At 34.9% G+C, this 20,287-nt stretch overlaps 1 protein-coding gene across 6 annotated transcripts in view; it reads left to right on the top strand.

The window, feature by feature from the left end:
* The first annotated feature begins 3,583 nt into the window (after positions 1-3,583).
* The window catches only part of Ephb2_1 (ephrin type-B receptor 1-B), a 37,859-nt gene continuing 21,155 nt past the window's right edge, over positions 3,584-20,287 (top strand). Inside the window, exons 1-15 of one of the 6 annotated variants that reach the window (XM_054235612.1) lie at positions 3,584-3,807; positions 3,889-4,104; positions 5,576-6,234; positions 6,299-6,378; positions 6,438-6,618; positions 6,669-6,773; positions 6,862-7,242; positions 7,308-8,252; positions 8,309-8,485; positions 14,616-14,663; positions 17,396-17,524; positions 17,579-17,674; positions 17,720-18,111; positions 18,166-18,312; positions 18,370-18,699. In XM_054235612.1, the coding sequence (XP_054091587.1) occupies positions 5,586-6,234; positions 6,299-6,378; positions 6,438-6,618; positions 6,669-6,773; positions 6,862-7,242; positions 7,308-8,252; positions 8,309-8,485; positions 14,616-14,663; positions 17,396-17,524; positions 17,579-17,674; positions 17,720-18,111; positions 18,166-18,312; positions 18,370-18,699 (3,660 nt within the window). In that variant the 5' untranslated portion in view covers positions 3,584-3,807; positions 3,889-4,104; positions 5,576-5,585. Of the gene's footprint in view, positions 4,105-5,575; positions 6,235-6,298; positions 6,379-6,437; positions 6,619-6,668; positions 6,774-6,861; positions 7,243-7,307; positions 8,253-8,308; positions 8,486-14,615; positions 14,664-17,395; positions 17,525-17,578; positions 17,675-17,719; positions 18,112-18,165; positions 18,313-18,369; positions 18,700-20,287 lie in introns of all 6 variants that reach the window. The other 5 variants (XM_054235613.1, XM_054235615.1, XM_054235614.1 and 2 more) reach the window with 5 other exon arrangements.

Below are 20,287 nucleotides of genomic sequence, written 5' to 3'. Positions count from 1 at the left end.
AGGAGAGAGACAGGTGGCGCACTATCGTCGATTCGGCTATAACCGGCTAAACGGTTGCAACGCCAATCACATACATACATGACGAATATGTGGGTCAAATTGTGTATAAAATAATATTAATAAAGTTAAATAAATAAATTGCGAGAGTATAAAATGTTCGATTACACCCGAACTAAGCCCTTCCTTACTTGTTATCATTGTCAATGGTCTAAATATATTAAACAAAATTTGGTAGCACTAAAGCTCTGGTGGATGGGATCATGTGTAGAAGTTCACGTAAGTGAAGAAAGTTTTTGATTGTTATTCACTTGGGAGTGACCAGAAACGATTCTTCTCCAAATGATTCAAGCAGCTCACGACTTCCGGTTTTAGACCAAGTATCCTCTGGGTAGCTAACAAACATCCGTTTGAAGGCGAGCTAAAGTGAGAAGGCGAATCCGCTTCTGCGGTTGTGCGTAGGGTTTGGGACCCACCACATAAAAACGAAGTACCAATGAAAAATCGAAGAAAGCCTAGGATAAGACACCCCCCTTTTGATGATAATGATTTAAGGGCATGCACCTGGAATGTCCGGACCAAATATAGACTCGGACCATTATCTGGTTGCAGCGAAGATACGCACTCGCCTCTGTGCAGCAAAGAACGCCCGTCAACATATACAAGGAAGGTTCGACGTCAAAAAGCTGCAATCGCTACAGACAGCCACGAAATACTCTACTTGACTTGCACTCCTGCTCTCTGAGAGCACTCATCAGCATCTCGGTATAAGGGAACTGTGGAACGGCATCTCAAACTCACTGCGTACCGCTGCGGCCGAAACAATTGGATTTCGGCAACGACAAAAAACAAGGTGGTACGATGAGGATTGCCGTCCCGCAGCGGAGTGAAAACAGACTGCCCATCTCGCAACGTTGTAAACGACCACAACACATGCGGGATGGGATAGATACCGAGAGCTGAGAAGGGAAGCGAGACGCATTTGCAGACAAAAAAAGAAAGAGGCCGAAATGCGTGAGTATGAAGAGCTTGAGAAGCTGGCAGACAGAGGTAATGCTCGAATATATTATGTAAAAATTAAGCGACTTAACGAAGGTTTCAAGACCGGAGCATCCTCATGTAGAGACCAAGGTGGTTATCTGGTAACCGATGTCCAGGGCATACTGGAATTATGGAGAGAACACTTTTCCGACCTGCTGAATGGCAGTGAAAGTACAAAACCAGGTGATGGCGAACCCGATTCCCCAATCGATGACGATGGAACAGATGTTCCATTACCCGACCATGAAGAAACTCGAATCGCAATTACCCGCCTGAAGAACAACAAAGTGGGGGTGTCCGATAGGTTACCGGCCGAGCTATTCAAATACGGCGGCGAAGAACTGATAAGATGCTTCTTTGCAGAATATGCTCGGAAGAAATCATGCCTGACGATTGGAATCTCAGGGCGCTCTGCCCAATCCATAGAAATGGAGATCCAACAATCTGTGCCAATTACCGAGGGATAAGCCTCCTAAACATCGCCTATAAGGTTCTGTTGAGCGTAATGTTTGAAAGACTAAAGCCCACCGTCAACAAACTGACTGAACCTTATCAGTGTGGCTTTAGACCTGGAAAATCCACAACTGACCAGATATTCACCATGCGCCAAATCTTGGAGAAGACCCGAGAGAGATGAATCGATACTCACCATCTTTTCATCGATTTTAAAGCTGCCTTCGATAGCACGAAAAGGAGCTGCCTTTATGCCGCGATGTCTGAATTTGGTATCCCTTCAATACTAATACGGCTATGTAAACTGATGTTGAGCAACTCCAAAAGCTCCGTCATGATTGGGAAGGACCCCTCCAAGTCGTTCGATACTAAACGAGGTTTCAGACAAGGTGACTCACCATCGTGTGACTTCTTTAACTTGATGCTGTAAAAATTTATACGAGCTGCAGAACTAAATAGAGAAGGTACAATCTTCTATAAGAGTGTACAGCTGCTAGCGTACGCCGATGATATTGATATCATCGGAGGCAACAACCGCGCCGTTAGTTCTGCTTTTTCCCGCATGAATAAGGAGGCGAAGCGAATGGGTCTGGAGGTCAATGAGGACAAGACGAAATATCTCCTGTCACCAAGCAAACAGTCGGCGCATTGCGTCTTTGCTCCCACGTCACTGTCGACAGTCATACCTTCGAAGTGGTAGATAATTTCGTATACCTGGGAACCAGTATCAGCAACACCAACAATGTCAGCCTTGAAATCCAGCGCAGAATCATTCTTGCCAACAGATGTTACTTTGGACTGAGTAGGCAATTGAAAAGTAAAGTTCTCTCTCGTCGAACCAAAATCAAACTCTACAAGTCGCTTATCATTCCCGTTCTGCTTTATGGTGCAGAAGCTTGGACGATGTCAACATGAGACGACACTAGGAGTTTTCGAGAGGAAAATTATACGCAAGATTTATGGTCCTCAGAACATTGGCAACGGCGAATACCGCAAACGATGGAACGATGAGCTGTAAGAGTTATACGACGACATTGACATAGTTCAGCGAAAAAAAAGACAGCGGCTACGCTGGCAGGTCATGTTATCCGAATGGACGAAAACACTCCAGCTATGAAGGTTTTCGATGCAGTACCCGCCGGAGGAAGCCGAGGAAGGGGAAGGCCTCCACTCCGTTCAAGGGACCAGGTGGAGAGCGACCTGCTTACACTTGGAATCTCCAACTGGCGCCGAACTGCGAAGGAAAGAGAGGAGTGGCGCGCTCTCATCGAATCGGCTATAACCGGCTAAACGGTTCAATGCCAATCACATACATACACTGCTCTGAACACAAAGCTGACGACACGACACGGCGTAGCGACGGCTGACTACAAATGTCGCTTTGAAGTCCGCGTCCTGAACTTTTTGAAGACGGCAGCGACATATGAAATTAAACATTTCTAATTTGGCTACAGCGACAACTACAAGCCTGTTGTCGCGAATTCGTGCTGTTGTCTAAAAAGCTTTGCGTATAAGAACGCGAGTATTTTAATTTTTGATAGATGTCGCTCGTCGCTTGTGATCGACTAAGTGTTCGTCACTTAACTCAAGCGGCGATAATTTTTAATGAGTTATCGTAGTACAACTTTTTTGTTGCTTTCACACAGATACAGTCTTCTTTTTCCTGTTGCTAGAACAAGAGTAACCAAGATGATAACAAGGAAATTACTGGTAGGCTATGGACCATATGATAACTAACTTTTACGCGTCTTGCAAAGCTGACATAATTTGTCAAGAAAATAGAGTATCTAATAATTTTATTATATTAGTTTTTTGTCTTAAAAAAGTATGATATGGATGAATTGCACTATGTACAAACTTATTACAGATATATTAAGAAAAATTGTTAAATAACATAAGTTTGTATTCTGGAGATTTTATTTAAAAAATCATGTAAATTAATATTTATTTCTATCATATGTTTTTTGTTCTTCAGTATCAGTTAGTCTTTATTATTCGTTTTTTTTTTATGTTCCAAAGTAACAAGTAGGTGCAGACGCCATGTAAGGCTTGCAAATTGTTTTAGAATACAGGCGCTTCATTAATTTTATTCACCGCCGATAGAAGTGAGTGTGCTCCGGTGGAGTGGTATTAGAAAGTTTAATTGTTTTCTTTTTGTGTATATGCAAAATCGGCTTTGGTTCTTTATATCATTAATTTAAGGTAACTTGCCGGCAATAAACTTGAAGTGATTAAATTATTGTTATAAAAAATGTACATTCAAAATTATATGTGGGGCTTTCGAAGAAGTACCTAAATATTGAAAATAAAATAAAGGTATAAAGAAGCAAAAAATGTGTATAATATGAAGACATTTTTCAAACAATGTAATGTGATCGATTATATGTAAATGTTTAGCATCTTCTTGGCACATATGTGGAAATGTAAATAATATAAACATTGTGAATGCAAAAGTATGCAGTATGAACTATACGTCTAACACATCATTTAAAGTCGAATTTCACATCGGAATAAGTGATTTATATTTATGATGGAAAGATTAAATATGGAGAGACATCTATAAAGAGTTATGTCGGTGACATGCAGCTAAAACCTCTTCTCTGTTAACACATGGTATGAAACATTTTATTACACCTTAATTAGTTTTAATACTTACTAATTAAGGTTTACCATAAACATTGATTTGATAATCTTATTAAGCGAAATCTTTTTAATTATACAGAGTGGTGTAAATATAATCTTAATCTTACTAATAAACCTCAGTTGGATTCGCTATAAAATATTGTTTTTCTATACTACCACCTGATACAAACAATACGAAATAAACAAATTATAACTTAATAAAAATCGTTATCTTAAGTGAAATAGTAATTCGGGTGTATTAACTGAAAGATAGTTGTTTCGGGATCGCGAAATGTAAACAAAAATTTTGTAAGCAAATATATATATCTTACTAGCCATTACTGTTTTCTTAATTTCTGAATTAAAGTTAGTGGTAGTAAGAAATTTCGGATCAAATATTTTACCATATATCATTGGATATAAATAAAATCTATTATTGAATATGAATTTATGATACGGAATATTGCTTTGCAGTTTTGTTTGGATATTTGTTAAATCATACCAGCGGAGGTGCTAATTTCCGACCTTAAGATAAAAATATTAAAATTCAAGATAATCCGCTTACTGCTAGGGTATCACATATAATGTTATTGCATGTGATACTACATAAGTTAAAATTACTTTGAACTATGAAGAATTAACTTTGTTGTACATTGCTAAGTAGTGTGAAATATACATAATTGACTTGAGTAAGTGTTTTATACTTATGGTATAAAGTTTATTGTGTAGATACATCTCCGTTAAAGAGGTATATCGGTGACTTTCAGCTAAATCCAATATTCTTTTTACTCATACCAAAAATCATTTTACTATACTTTATTTTAATTTAATATAAAGTTACTCTACTGTAAGCAATAAGTTTAATATCGCATACGTAGATTTTTTTCAATTAAGCAGAACTGTAGAAAATATTTCCAAAATATGCTTTAGTAATGCCGAGGTTGCTGTGCAACTAAAATGTTTATTGTTTTTCTGTACCACAATATCATATAAACAATTTTTTGAATACATTGTATTTAAAGATATTTACAATATCTAGTATGATACGATAAGTGATTTTAAATGAAATTAGTCAATTGAATTATGCTTCTTTTGTGATCTGTGGTAGGAATTCCAATTATTATTATAATCATATTTCCCGAAGAACAGCTACTATTTTACTTGTAAATTTTTTTGGAGCTAATACTTTTTTTCACGATATCTAAACATCGGTTTTTAGCATGGAATTCCGGAACAAAACAAAATATTAATGATAAGAATAATTGCTATTTTTACCATATTCTGGCCAAGAAATTAAGCAAATAAAATGTAAATCTGCGATGATACTAATGTAGTGCATAGTTTAATATATTGAGAGCTAAATTATTTTAAAAGTACATATTTCTTATATTATAAAGCAATTGCATCATTGATCACAACTTATAAACAAATCTGTCTACACTCATATTTTATTGATTTTCAGAATTTTATCAATGGATTGCGCGGAAATATTAGGCCTCCATTTTAAACCAACTTGTGTAACACTGCAATGTAATGAAAAAAGAAATGCAAACCACCAAGTTATAAGAAGTAGAGGAGTCGCAACATCAACGATTAAAACCTTTCCAGTTGAAAATATAAGAAGAACTTTCAATATAGAGACAACTGTACGTCATCCTATTTTCAAATTAAGAAGACTTCAATTAAAACAGTCATCCGTTGCTGAGACATGCTCGATACAATCACCGATTAACGACTGCTTAGGTAGTGCTAAATCGCATATAAGTACTTCCAGATCAAAGATAATTTCTTCCAATGTGACGTTGTTTACAAACAGTATGCCTTTTACATCAAAGGCAAATACTAATTTACCATCATATTTTGTAACCAACAACGCGTTATTATCACCTCCAAAGTTAGAAAGTTCCGGCCAGAAAATGCTGTTTATCAAAAGTATTGAAATTATAAAGAAAATATTGCTCATTCAAATTTTGACCAGAATAACAGCGACAGAGAGCACTTATGTAATAAATTCATCGAAACATCCATTAAAATTCCTGATAATGAAAGTACGCAAAGTATTATTTGCTTTCGCGTTTTTTACTTTTGTATTTCACTTTGATGTTGTTTTATCTGATCAAGGTAATCGCTTTTTTGTTAATTTTTTTCATATTCTAAATTTTATTATTTGTTTATGCATTTAAAGTTATTCTTCTGGATACAACAAGAGAAGCTACTTTGGAGTGGACTCGTTATCCTTATGGACCACAAGCTCAAACTCCAGGAGTATGTATTTGTTTTTTGTCTTTATGTGATGTAAATATCTCATTCTAATATTTTTGCAGTGGGTGGAGGAATCATTTACAGATTTTGTGAAGGGCATTAATTGGCGAAGCTATGTGGTTTGTGATGTTGCATATAACAATGTCAATAATTGGTTATGGTCTCCATTTATTGACCGGGGGCCTGCGAACCGACTATACATTGAAATTCAATTTACCATACGTGATTGTTCCCTATTTCCAGGTAAGATAAATACACATAATTTTGCGAAAATGACTTATTTTGCTTTTTAGGAAATGCACTGTCATGCAAAGAAACGTTTAGCCTTTTATTCTACGAATTTGATGCTGCCACTCGAGAACCTCCACCCTGGCAAACCGATAGTTATAAGTTAATCGGTATGTAATAATTATACTTAGTTGAAATTTTCGACTGACTAATTTAGAGCCAGTAACACGCAGATTAAACATATTCTTGATCTTCTAGCTCGAATAGCTGCTGGTGAAGGACGTTTCAATCAAAATTCTGATGTTGACATAAACACTGAAGTCAAAAGTATAGCCGTAACCAAGAAAGGTGTTTATTTTGCTTTCCGTGATCAAGGGGCTTGCATTAGTGTATTAGCCGTAAAGGTTTACTATATCACTTGTCCTGCAGTAACAGAAAATTTTGCTCATTTCAATGAAACGCCAACGGGCAGGGAAATCACAATAATTGAAAAACAAAATGGTACATGTGTTGAAAATGCGGAACCATATGAGACACCTACTTACTTGTGTAAAGGAGATGGTAAATGGACAATTCTAACTGGGGGGTGCCACTGTAAGGTTGGCTATGAACCAGATTTCTCCAATAAAACTTGTAATGGTAATTATTTTGTACTTATCCTAATTATATAAAAGCAAATATTCAATAATTTCTTTTTTTTTCAGAATGTCCAGTTGGAAAATTTCGTTCAAAAGAGGTTAACAAATGTGTACCATGCCCCCCTAATTCAAATGCACCGAAAGTTGGGGCAGGATTTTGTAAATGCCTTCCTGGTTATTATCGGCATCCACATGATGGAAAACATATGCCTTGTTATAAACCGCCTGGACCTCCCACAAATTTAACTTTATTATTTGTGGACCAAACAAGTGCGATTCTATCATGGAATGTGCCCACAAAAGAGTTTTCAGAATCACAACTTTCTTTGAAACAAACTAAATACCGCAGTGAAATTATGTACAAAGTGAGATGTCTATCGTGCTCATCCAATGTTGTGTACAACCCAGCATCGGACACATTTAATGAAACAAAATTAACCTTAACTAATTTAGAGCCAGTAACAACGTACACAATTCAAATTCATTCTCTAAATGGTCTTTCATATCTAATGGACGCGGACAATGGTAGCAATGATACTTCTGAAAATCATAATAATGCAGGCAACTTTGAATCTTTTGACGCAACGCCTGAAAATCCATTAATGTCTAGTAATGGAAAATCGGCGGTCAGTTTAGTAAACAGTCAGGCTTTCGACTTAAATCAAATAAAGACTGAATATGCTGATATTACATTCAAGACAGAGTCTGCTATTCTGTCCACAGTATTTAATGTTCGCATTGTTGCGACCACAAGTAGGGACGTAGATTTGGTATGGGACAAACCTGTGCAAAGCGATTCTCCTATTGAATTTTATGAGGTACGTTGGTTTCCCAAACCTGAGTTGGATTCAATCAATAAAACAGCGTTGAATACAAAAGAAACTAAAGCGCACATTGAAGGACTCGCTGAAAATACGGAATATGGGTTTCAAGTTCGTTGCAAGACATTAAATGGATATGGTACTTACAGTAACATAGTTTATGCGCAAACCCACCAGGGCGTGGATTCTGGTAAATAAACTACAGTATTATAGTCTAAAATACAGTGTATAACGTAATCTTTGTAGGATATGATGACTCTATACACATGCGTATTGTTGCGGGTGCTACTGTTGCTGTTGTTTTTATATTAGTTCTAGTGATTGTTGCAACAGTATTGTTCTTGCGGTCAAAGAATCAAGACGATCTTGATAAAAAGTCTAGCAATCACTTGCCATTGCCTCTAGATTACGCTAGCAATGAAGGTAATGTACAATATTATTTTTTTTATATTTATTTAAAAGTATATTTAATGTTTGTCCATTAATATGGCATATATAAATTCATAACCGAAAATTCATCGTTGTAGATTTTAAGGGGACCCCCTTTCTCGATTTAAAATTTTGACGATTTTCAATGGGCTGGTAAATGAACATAAATTATTTTTTAGGGTTGTAACTTTGCATACATTTATTTCAAGACTTATATAATTTTTTTATTGTTGTCTTTGTGATCGAACAAAAGCCCTTTTTTCCGGCGTCGCATGTGATTTCCGCACACTGGAACATCTGAAACAAAAAATTCCAACGGGATTAGATAGAGTTCATGTTTGACTCTGGTATGAACAAGGCGGACCTTTGATTTTTTTTTAATCGCCTTTTTTCAGCCACAAATCAAGCTGAAATGTAAAGAAGGTCTTCATCGATTTGATTTATCCTAGTTCATACCATAGCTATATATGTATAGAATAACTTATTAAAATTTGGAACCGATTGGATAAATAGGTTTGAGTAACCTCATGCGCCAGTCGTAAAAACACTGTTTAGAAAAACGCGTTTAAAGTTTTGAGAAGCAAATCCTTGGGTATAAACCTACCTACGTTCTCACGTAGCTGTGTATTTTCTTTCCTACTCTTTATTATTGTAAGTAGGGTGGACTAGAAGCAGATGTTTCAGGCAGGTGGTCACAAAATATGCCGAAGGGGAACACATGAAGGGGTAGGGGCACTAATGAGAACTAGGTACCTGCGAGGTGGCCCATGCGTAGGGATGCAAACATCGTGAAACATTTTTTCAAACATTTCTTCAAAACCCATCGAAATCAAAAACATCGGCCATTAAAACATCGATACATCGAAACGTCGATGTATTTTTGAACTTTTTAACCTATTTTAAATTAAGTGAGAAGCTAAGTGATACAGAAGCAGAAATAAGTAGCATAAATATATGAAATGTAGTAGGTCTTAAGCTGATACCTTTTATTTCACTTAGCATTATGTGTCTGATAAAGTTTTTTCCTCAATAAATAACAGAATTTCAAAACAACGACATGGAAAGTTTTTTCACTATCATTTCTTTTCGATTTTACTTCTGCGTGATAGTTGCCGGTCGTTTACTCGGCACTAAAGTGGCCACAATTGTAAATATTAATAAGCCTCAGGAAACACAGTATTCATGTCAACTCAAACTCTATTGGCTTCTGATTGGTAGGGGTAACAGCCGAGATACACTTTCTCTTCAACCTTCCGTCCCTGTAATTGTACATAAATTTGACAGCTTACATTTCACCTTTTGGTGGACCAAATGTTTATTCTGGTTCCAAATATCAAACGAGTATTCTGTTTCACACTCATCCGAAGATTCCGTTGTATCATCGCGCGATTCTTTGAATTTTTTATGAAACAAAAAAGTACTTCTTTTAGCCATAGCATCTTTAAAATGCAGTAATTTGAATCTCTGATCTAACGCAGTAGCCTACGCCATAATTAAATTGTATAAATAAATCATAAAAGTAACCGCAGTATTGTTCAAGCGCACATTCCCTTAACGAATTCTCCGAATTTTACAAAAATCGAATCCCAATGTAATAAAGCGTATCCAAATAGAGGGTTTCGAGTCAATACCTGAAAAAGTGTGAAGGTGCGAAGTCAAATTTTTATATAAAACATCGTTGAAAGTGACATCGATGCATCGATGTTTTTATATTCGAGACATCGATGCTTTTATTTATATTGACTCGGAATGTATCTGTGATCGTCAGTTGTGCATGTCTGACACAAATTTCCCATATATAATGTCTGTATTGGTAATTCCAAAATTATGATTTTATTTTTAAAATAATCTGGAATTAAAAACTAATAATGAAAATAAATCGTAACGAAACTTCACTTGAACTACGTCTAAAAATATACTTATAGCGTTTTCTCTACTCGATGAAAATGCTGCCTCATTGTATATATATATTTATATATATTTGGCGTAGAAACCGCTTTAAGCGATTATAGCCGAATCCACCAGAGCGCGCCACTCGTTCCTCCTTTTTGCTTTTTGGCGCCAACTGGAAACACCAAGTGAAGCCAGGTCACTTTGCACTTCGTCTTTCCACCGATGTGGAGGTCGTCCTCTTCCGCGGCTTCCCCCAGCGTGTACTGCGTCGAACACTTTCAGAGCTGGAGTGTTTTCATCCATTCGTACAACATGACCTAGCCAGCGTAGCCGCTGTCTTTTTATTCGCTGAACTATGTCAATGTCGGCGTATAACTCGTACAGCTCATTGTTTTATCGTTTGCGGTATTCGCCGTTGCCAATGTTCTGAGAACCATAAATCTTGCGCAAAATTTTCCTCTCGAAAACTTCTAGTGTCGTATCATCTGATGTTGACATCGTCCAAGCTTCTGCACCGTAAAGCAGGACGGGAATGATAAGCGACTTGTAGAGCTTGATTTTGGTTCGTCGAGAGAGGACTTTACTGTTCAATTGCTTACTCAGTCCAAAGTAGCACCTGTTGGCAAGAGTTATTCTGCGCTTGATTTCAAGGCTGACATTGTTGGTGTTGTTAACGCTGGTTCCCAAGTATACGAAACTATCTACTACTTCAAAGATATGACTGTCAACAGTGACGTGGGAGCCAAGACGCGAGTGCGCTGACTGTTTGATGACAGGAGATATTTCGTCTTGTCCTCATTCACCACCAGACCCATAAGCTTCGCTTCTTTATCTAGTCTGGAAAAAGCAGAACAAACGGCGCGGTTGTTGCTTCCGATGATATCAATATCATCGGCATACGCCAGCAGCTGTACACTCTTGTAGAAGATTGTACCTACTCTATTTAGCTCTGCAGCTCGTATTATTTTTTCCAGTAATAGATTGAAGTCGTCGCACGATAGTGAGTCACCCTGTTTGAAGCCTCGTATGGTATCGAACGGCTCGGAGAGGTCCTTCCCGATCCTGACGGAACTTTTGGTGTTGCTCAACATCAGTTTACATAGCCGTATTAGTTTTGCAGGGATACCAAATTCAGACATCGCGGCATAAAGGCAGCTCCTTTTCGTGCTATCGAAGGCAGCTTTAAAATCGATGAAAAGATGGTGAGTATCTATTCTTGTCTCTCGGGTCTTTTCCAAGATTTTGCGCATGGTGAATATCTGGTCCATTGTCGATTTTCCAGGTCTAAAGCCATGGTCATAAGGTCCAATCAGTTCGTTGACGGTGGGCTTTAGTTTTTCACACAATACGCTCGACAAATTGTCGTATATGTATTGTATACTTATGCTCAATTACATTCTGCAAAAATATTAAATTTGTTAAATTTTAATAGTACAAAAAATGATACCCTATCATGGGCAACTCTCACTCACACGTTTTGTGAAGAGTAGAAAATATTGCACTTAGAAAAGAAAACACTATTAGTTTGGCATATTCGTTTCGGCAGTATCGATAATTACATGTTTTCTGGACTCCGCTCTATTTAAACCAATTACAACGCCGATTGTGCCCTTTACTAATAATTCTTTGTCATTGGCATAGGCCACATATGTTACATTATAGGTGCTCAAGATTTTTACTAAGAGCTATATATAAGAGCAAATATATATATATATGATAATGTGCATCAATAACAATTCAGTGAAATGTAATCTTAGCTCTTTCAATCGCGACATAATCGATTGTTACCTCGTATCTGACCGCTAAACGTTCGTGGCGAGATGCGATATGTGATAATATACATATGTATATCTATACTAATATTATAAGGAGCAAAGATTTGTATGTATGTTTGTAATGAATAAACTCAAAAGCCACTGTACCGATTTCAAAAATTCTTTCACCATTAGAAAGTTACATTCACCCTGAGTAACATAGGCTATAATTTTTACTAAAAAGGATTAGGGATCCTTATTAAAACATAGATAAAACTATTGATAATAGAACAAAACTACGTTCTACAATATTAAATAACATATCAATATCTATTATAGTTATGTCACAATAAGTGTTTTACATAAAAAAAATACATTTAAATACCACCGCTATAGAAAATTCCTTTATTTATACTTTGGTATTAATCCTTATCAAAATAACTTACATAAAAAATACATTTAAATAGAACCGCTATAGAAAATTCCTTTATTTATACATTGGTATTAATCCTTATCAAAATAAATGACTTCGTATATAAGACTGCTTTAATTTCAATATATAAATTATTCAATTTAGTTATTCCATTACGGATTTAAAAATGTAAGTTATTTGAAAAATGGTGCGTAGTCCCCGCTTACGCCGATCGGATAGACGCCATCATAACGAGGCAACTCGACAAGCAAAAGTTTAAAGCTTACCAACCAATCGATAGCCAATGTTGTTGGGAAATTTTTTATATGGCCATTTGATATCTTGATCGTTCTGTTGCTGCTGAAGCGCATGTTCGAGCTCTTGAACCATTTAAAATTTTGAAGATCATGAAAAAAGTGTATATTATTGTAATTTATTCGATCTACTGCATTTTAAATACACAAATATTTTATCATTTTATATGATTTTTACAGAATATAGATTTCTATAATACAATTTTTCATTTCATTGGTTTATTTGAGATTTGATTTCAATGAAAAATATGTACAATATGTACATATGACGACAATTAAAAATTAACTATAAACATTCGTTCGGAATTTGTACGAAAAGGACTTTCATTGGTTGCGTACTAGGGCAATATTGTCACCCAGGAATGATAGCGTCAACGAAATAAACAATCTAATAATTCCAAAAGTTAAGGGATTGAAAGATAATTTAATTGCGACAACCGACACCGGCCCAGCAGCTGGTCAACTAGCTTATAGATTTCCAATCATATTTAAACTGCTTCAATTTCCAATGAAAACAAAAATTAATATAGAAATAATAGTGATAGTGACATTTTTTATTATTTGATTATTATAACAGACAATTTGACACACATATTCGACATATATATGGTATAAAGTCCAATTAAAGTTTGAAACCCCAAATATTAGGTATATGGAAGGTAGGGGAAGTTATGACCCGATTTCACGCATTTTTGGCATGGAGGCTTATTAGGAGAAAAATATTCCCACTCAAGTTTTTCAAAATATCTGAGAGGCTTTCTTATATTTTCAGTAAAAATTATTAGAAGTACTGAGACCCTCATGTTCGATATGTTCAATGGGGCCTTGAAAGCGTATGGTGCGAGGCGTGGTTGTGAACCGATTTGGCACATTTTCAAAATATATCATTGAGATACCATGCAAGTGTTATGAGCCGAATTTCATTAAAATTGGTAGAGTAGTTTCGGAGATAAGGAAAATGAGTGGAGCCATGCCTATTTAAAATTTTGTATACCAATTTGGGCTCTTCTGTACCACCTTTACGATGACATTTAAGGTTTTTGGTGTTTGTCCTTAATGAATTAAAGCAATTCTAGTAGTTTTCAATATAACCTTTGCATCATCGGATTATAACGATTTCTTCAATTTTTGGATTGTATAAAGAAGTGGCCAAAAGAAGAGAACTTAGAGTTTTTCTGTTATAGGTTTGAAAGTTTGCGAGATATGTACAAAAAACTTAATAGGGGACGGGGCCACGCTCACATAAAAAAAATACATCCACATATGCCCCTGCCTAGCGTGATCCCTTGTGCCAAATTTTACATTTGTAACTTTATGTATTGCTTAGTTATGACACTTTATAGGTTTTAGGTTTTCGCCATTTTGTGGGGGTTTCAGTGGTCCGATTTCGCTAATGCCAATCTTCTCATGGTGTCAAGGAATATGTGTACCAAGTTTCATTAAGATGTCTAAATTTTTACTCAAGTTATCGCTTGCACGGACAGACGGACGGACAGACTTCCAAATTGCAACTCCACTCGTCATCCTGATCATGTATATATATATAACCCTATCTCTAAGTGCTCAACATTTTAGAGGCAACTTTAGAAGAAGCTGAATGATGATGTTGATTGTTTAACAGCATTGCTATCAAATATAATCATCTACTTACAAAAGTATACCATCAAATCTGTTGAATTATATTTAATTATCCATGTTAATATTTAAATGGAGTTTTTATTTATCAAAAGATTTTTATATCTAAATTTTAGTTCATGCCATGGATACTACGCCAATCGTTAAAACCATTCAATCTAATGGTAATTTTTTAATATATTTTTATTATTTATTAATATTAGGTTTTTCTATTTTAACTTAAATGGTTAATACTAAATTACTTAAATAGACAACATTCTACCAATTACGCTTTTAAAATATTAAACTTTTGGGATAACTTAAGTTCGGTTAAAAAAGTATGTGCCATACTAATTTTACTCCTTTTATAATAATAGTGACCATAAATATTAACCACATAACATCACAATTAGTATACTAATATATCAAAAATACATGTTCAAAATATTGTATGTTAATTCAAAAGGGTATAATAATTGAGTGTATCTCTCCGAAGGCATTTTGTTCACCAGATATTTTAACCAAGGATCATACCTTTATACCTGGTTAAACTTTGAGAAGCGTCTCAAAATTAGTTTTTACAATGTGATTTTTTGCCAGATCAGACGACTTTCCGACATTTTCATTTTTGGACATTTAAATTAAATATTATTATTTTTTGAACTTTTGATATTAAAAGTACCATTTTAAATCTCTGTTAACGATATTATGGTTTATTAAAACCACCAGTTTTCGAATTTTCAGTTATAAAGTGAATTAATGCGTTTCAACATCCATTTTTTTATTATTTGTCCATGAAAAATTAATTTCTCTGTGCTGCAGTACATAAAACATATCTTAAAATATTTTTAAATTTCGCGTTTCCGTTTCCGTTTATATTTATTGTTTTATCATTTATTTCTATCCTTGCACGATGGTTAGAAATATATCTGTTATTATATTTTTTTTTGGCAGCATTTTAATTCAGAATTCGAGGAAATTGTACTAGCTTATAGATTCTTTGTACCGGAATACATTTTGTTGACAGTTTTTATTTTCGGTATTCACTACCTCTACCATGCACTCATCGCTTTTTTGCTAAGGCGTCAAAAAGCATGACGCACATCTTCCTAACCATACTTGTACATATTAACTAACTCTATACTAACTAACAATTGTTTTGCTTTGCCATGTTCCATAGAACTGTGAATACATTGGTGGTATATTTCAGCTCTTAAAGTAATAATAAATTAACAATTTTTTAATAAAAATGTTATCAGGCTTTTTACTACTATTCAATATATACTAGTGTGTTACAACGCTATATTTCTTAAGTACAATTCCAGAAAATATATTAAACTATAGCTACAGTGGCTCACAGCCAAAATGATGCAGCAACTAAATGAAATCACTTAGTAAAAAATCATGTTTATAATTCGAAATTAAAAACTTTAACTAATTTATTGATTAGGTACATATGTATATGTGTTATCTTTTAAATAAAAAAAATGCAAAAATTATTTATTTTTTACAAGCGTTAACTATAATAAATCGGCTGATAATAATAAATGTTTTATTACGAAAGTGACTCCCGTTGGATTGCACGGAAAATACGATAAAATCCCCATTTAAGTGCTCCAGCTAAAAGCAACGAAATTGAAAATATCCTTGGGAAGAACAGTCATCACAAAACCACAAGAAGAATGCTCAGAGAAGCTGATTTAAATGGGCGCACAGCCCGAAATAAACCATTGATGTATGCTGAAACTCAAAGTGCAAGGATGAAAGATGCAAACGAACAGTTATATAAGCCTGCAAGCTTCTGGAATACCGTAATTTTTGCAGATGAGAGTAATTTCAACCTCTTTAGATCGGATAGAAAAATATATGTATGGATAAAACCAATTGCTGAGCCACAACCTCAAAATCTACGTAGTAAACATGGTGGAGAACATGTTATAGTGTGGGGATGCATGTCGTCTTCTGGTGTCGGGAATGTGGAATTCATCGTTTGTAATATGTCCTAGAGTGTGTATCTGGACATTTTGAAACGAAATTTGCTACAAAATGCCTCGAAATTAAATACTTTTGATAACTTTCGGTACTAGCAAGATAAAGATACGAAGGACATATTCGCAGTTGTGCAAAGTTAGCTTATTTGGAACTGTTCACATAGTACAAACAGCAGGGCAATCTTCAGATTTGAATGCAATTGAGAATCTGTGGTCAGTTTTGGAACGAGACATTCGGAAATAAAAAAAACATTAGAAATAAAGCCGACCCCTGCAAACAGAACGGAATAAAACTGCTCTAAAATATAAAAAGGAATTGGTAGAATCCATGCTGAAACTAATGAAAGTACTTATTGATAGTAAGAGGCATCCCACAAAGTACTAATCGACCTAAAAATTTAGTTGTGTCCTTAAAAAATTGCAATATATTTTGTTTTTTTTTTTTTGTTACTGCATCATTTCGCTGTAAGGTGCAATATAAGTATAATATTTGATTTTGTTGTAGATAAATAAAATAACTATAAAATCTGATTTTTTAAAGCAAAGCATAAATTTAATGTGCACTTCTGCCACTGTAAAGTAGCATTTAAAGTTTTTGGAAAATGTATTTAGGTGTCAAGTAATACTTGCTTTAGTATTTCTTGTATGGTTGCATCACTTTGGCTGTGAGCCACTGTATATGCGTACATAAATATATATTACCGAATTGCTTATGGTGTTTTCGAAGTGAGGCGTTTTTCATTACATTCGTCATATTTCAAGTTCTATACATAAAAATCACCACAAAAATATGTTTTAGACACGGTTTTTCTAGAAAAAGTGCTCTTATTTAGAAAACACAATTAGCTTTTTGGATTATATTATTTATTGCTTAACTATTCCTTAATGTTTATGTAATTTCATATTTAACCGTGCCACTTTTTCAGTGACTACACCTTTATTTGGAAATAGTCGAAGTTATGTTGACCCTCATACATATGAAGATCCTAATCAAGCCATACGTGAATTTGCACGCGAAATCGACGCTAATTATATAACAATTGAAGCTATTATAGGTAAATAATAAAACATAAATTTTATGCAATGTAAACAACAAAAATTATTGTTAGGTGGAGGCGAGTTTGGTGATGTGTGTCGTGGACGTTTAAAAATCCCTCCTAATTTTGTTCAAGATATTGATGTTGCAATCAAAACTTTAAAACCAGGTACCTTAGCTTAAACATACACTTTAGCATACACGTTTACGTTAGTGGTAAATAACTCTGCTTTAGGTTCATCTGAAAAAGCTCGCTGTGACTTTTTAACAGAGGCTTCAATAATGGGTCAATTTGATCACCCTAACGTCATATATCTTCAAGGTGTGGTTACTCGTTCCAATCCCGTTATGATTATTACCGAGTATATGGAAAATGGTAGCCTCGATACGTTTTTACGGGTAAATGATGGGAAATTTCAAACTTTGCAGTTAATTGTCATGTTACGTGGCATAGCCAGTGGAATGGCGTATCTAAGTGACATGAATTACGTCCATCGCGACTTAGCAGCTCGAAATGTGCTAGTCAATGCTCAACTTATATGTAAAATTGCGGATTTCGGTTTATCGCGCGAAATAGAAAATGCTAGTGACGCGTACACAACTCGGGTATGTTAATAAAACTTTAAAACCTAGAAACAGTACTGATTTAAAATTCCATAGGGTGGTAAAATACCAGTTCGCTGGACAGCACCGGAAGCTATAGCTTTTCGTAAATTTACGTCGGCATCAGATGTATGGTCTTATGGCGTGGTTTTGTGGGAAGTTATGTCGTATGGGGAGCGGCCTTATTGGAACTGGTCAAATCAGGTGGGTTATATATCACGAAATAAAGAATTTGGAGTTCAAACAGTTCTGCTACTTTAGGATGTCATAAAGAGTATAGAAAAGGGTTACAGACTTCCGGCCCCTATGGACTGCCCGGAAGCATTATATCAATTAATGCTTGATTGCTGGCAAAAGCAACGTACTCACCGGCCTACGTTTTCAAGTATAGTTTCAACTTTGGATAATTTAGCCCGACAACCGCAGGCACTGCTAACAACAAGAAATTCACCCGAAAACGATGGTTCACATATCTTAGAAGGACAGCGTGGTCACAACATATTTATAAGTACAGACTTGTGGTTGGAAAACATTAAAATGTCCCGCTATTCACAACATTTCAAGGAAGCTAATTTGGTGACTGCCCAACAGGTATATATCTTAAACTGCACTGCATTTATTATTTTGAATTTGTTATAATTTCTTAAATTGGGTAGGTATAATATGTGAATTTGATTTTACAATTTTGACAGTTGATCAATTTCTGATCTGGACTATGTAGTTACGGAAAAGTAATACATCAACTGAAACCACAGCATAATTGACTCTAAAAATATTTGGTTTAACATTTCATCACTTTTTTATTTATTATTACTTTTGAACTAGACTTTAAATTTAATTTCAACCTTTTTTTTAACTAGACTTTGCATTTCATATATATGTTCTCTATTTATTATGCATATCAACACTTGTTACTTGAGATACATCTTCAGAAGCGAATTTATTGAGGCTCCCTGGAGCCTGAGAGAACTAGAATCGATAGTATTAGTATTTGAATTTGAAGGCAAAACTTCATTAACCTTAGAAGTCGACTTCGTAATTTTCACCGTTGTACTGCTAAAAGTATTATTTTAATCCTAAAAATTATTGTTTCTCTTTGTTTAGGGGAGTCCTAAAGGTTTTTCAAAAAATTTTCCTGAGAAGATTTCTAAATTTATTATTATACGAATTTGTTCACATATTTTGAAGCTGCTACAGCAGATCACCAGGAACCCCTCCCAAAATAGCATTTTGCGGTGACCACTATATCTCTGAAGTGGATCATCTGAAATGAAATAATCAAACGGATCGACTAGTCTTGTAATTAAAACTGATTTTTTTGTTTGACAAAATGGCGGCTTCTAAAAAAATCAATTTTTTTACCATAATTTTGGCCTTAAATTGTGTTAAAAGAATTTCATCGGTAATAAAAAGGCTTCGATTTAGTCCTAGAAAATATACTTCAGAATTTTTGTGTAAAATTTTGAAACTAATCGGTTCAGCCATTTCCGGCTTTCAAAACGCAGTTCGAAGCACAACACGCCACTCCGGCCTACTAATTTCAAATGCTGTGACCCGACGTTACAATTATGCGTGTAACTTCAAATATAACCGATTGATTCGAAAATTGCACAGTGTTTACTTGAATACTTGTACATTAAGAAAATTAAATAAAAAATCGATTTCGTAACCTCTTGCGATATTCTCGTATAAGTAAATTGCATATCAAAATGTTTTTTCTGACACGTCGTAAAATAACTGATATATTAAAACAAATGCTTCTTATATGCAACAATATTATTAATTCCATAGTTTCAAACAAAGTCGCATATGTGAATGTTTTGGCTAAAACAATATTTTATTGAATACTTTATTACAGCGAAGTAAACGAAAATGAAGGTCGTTGTTATAAGTTAATAATAAGGTTCCAATTCATAAGCGGTTATATATTTGGTTTAGAAAACATTTTTATTATTAGTGCTTGCCGCCATCTGATCTGTTTCCACGCTCTTATAAAATCATTTAACAAAAAATTCATGATATTCATCAGAGAAATTTCAGATACTTCACTTGTTCAACGTCATTTTAATTGTGCTTACTGCTATTACCTCCTACTTTGTAATCTTTATATTTGTAATGTAATTGCCACTGCTTTGTTGTGCCTGTTTTAACAGCAGGCGCTCGTGTAGCATTTATTCAT

Source organism: Zeugodacus cucurbitae, chromosome X (genome assembly GCF_028554725.1).
Source record: "Zeugodacus cucurbitae isolate PBARC_wt_2022May chromosome X, idZeuCucr1.2, whole genome shotgun sequence".
NCBI lineage: Eukaryota > Metazoa > Arthropoda > Insecta > Diptera > Tephritidae > Zeugodacus > Zeugodacus cucurbitae.
Note: the sequence above shows the minus strand (reverse complement) of the source record. Positions and strands in the feature narration are given on the sequence as shown.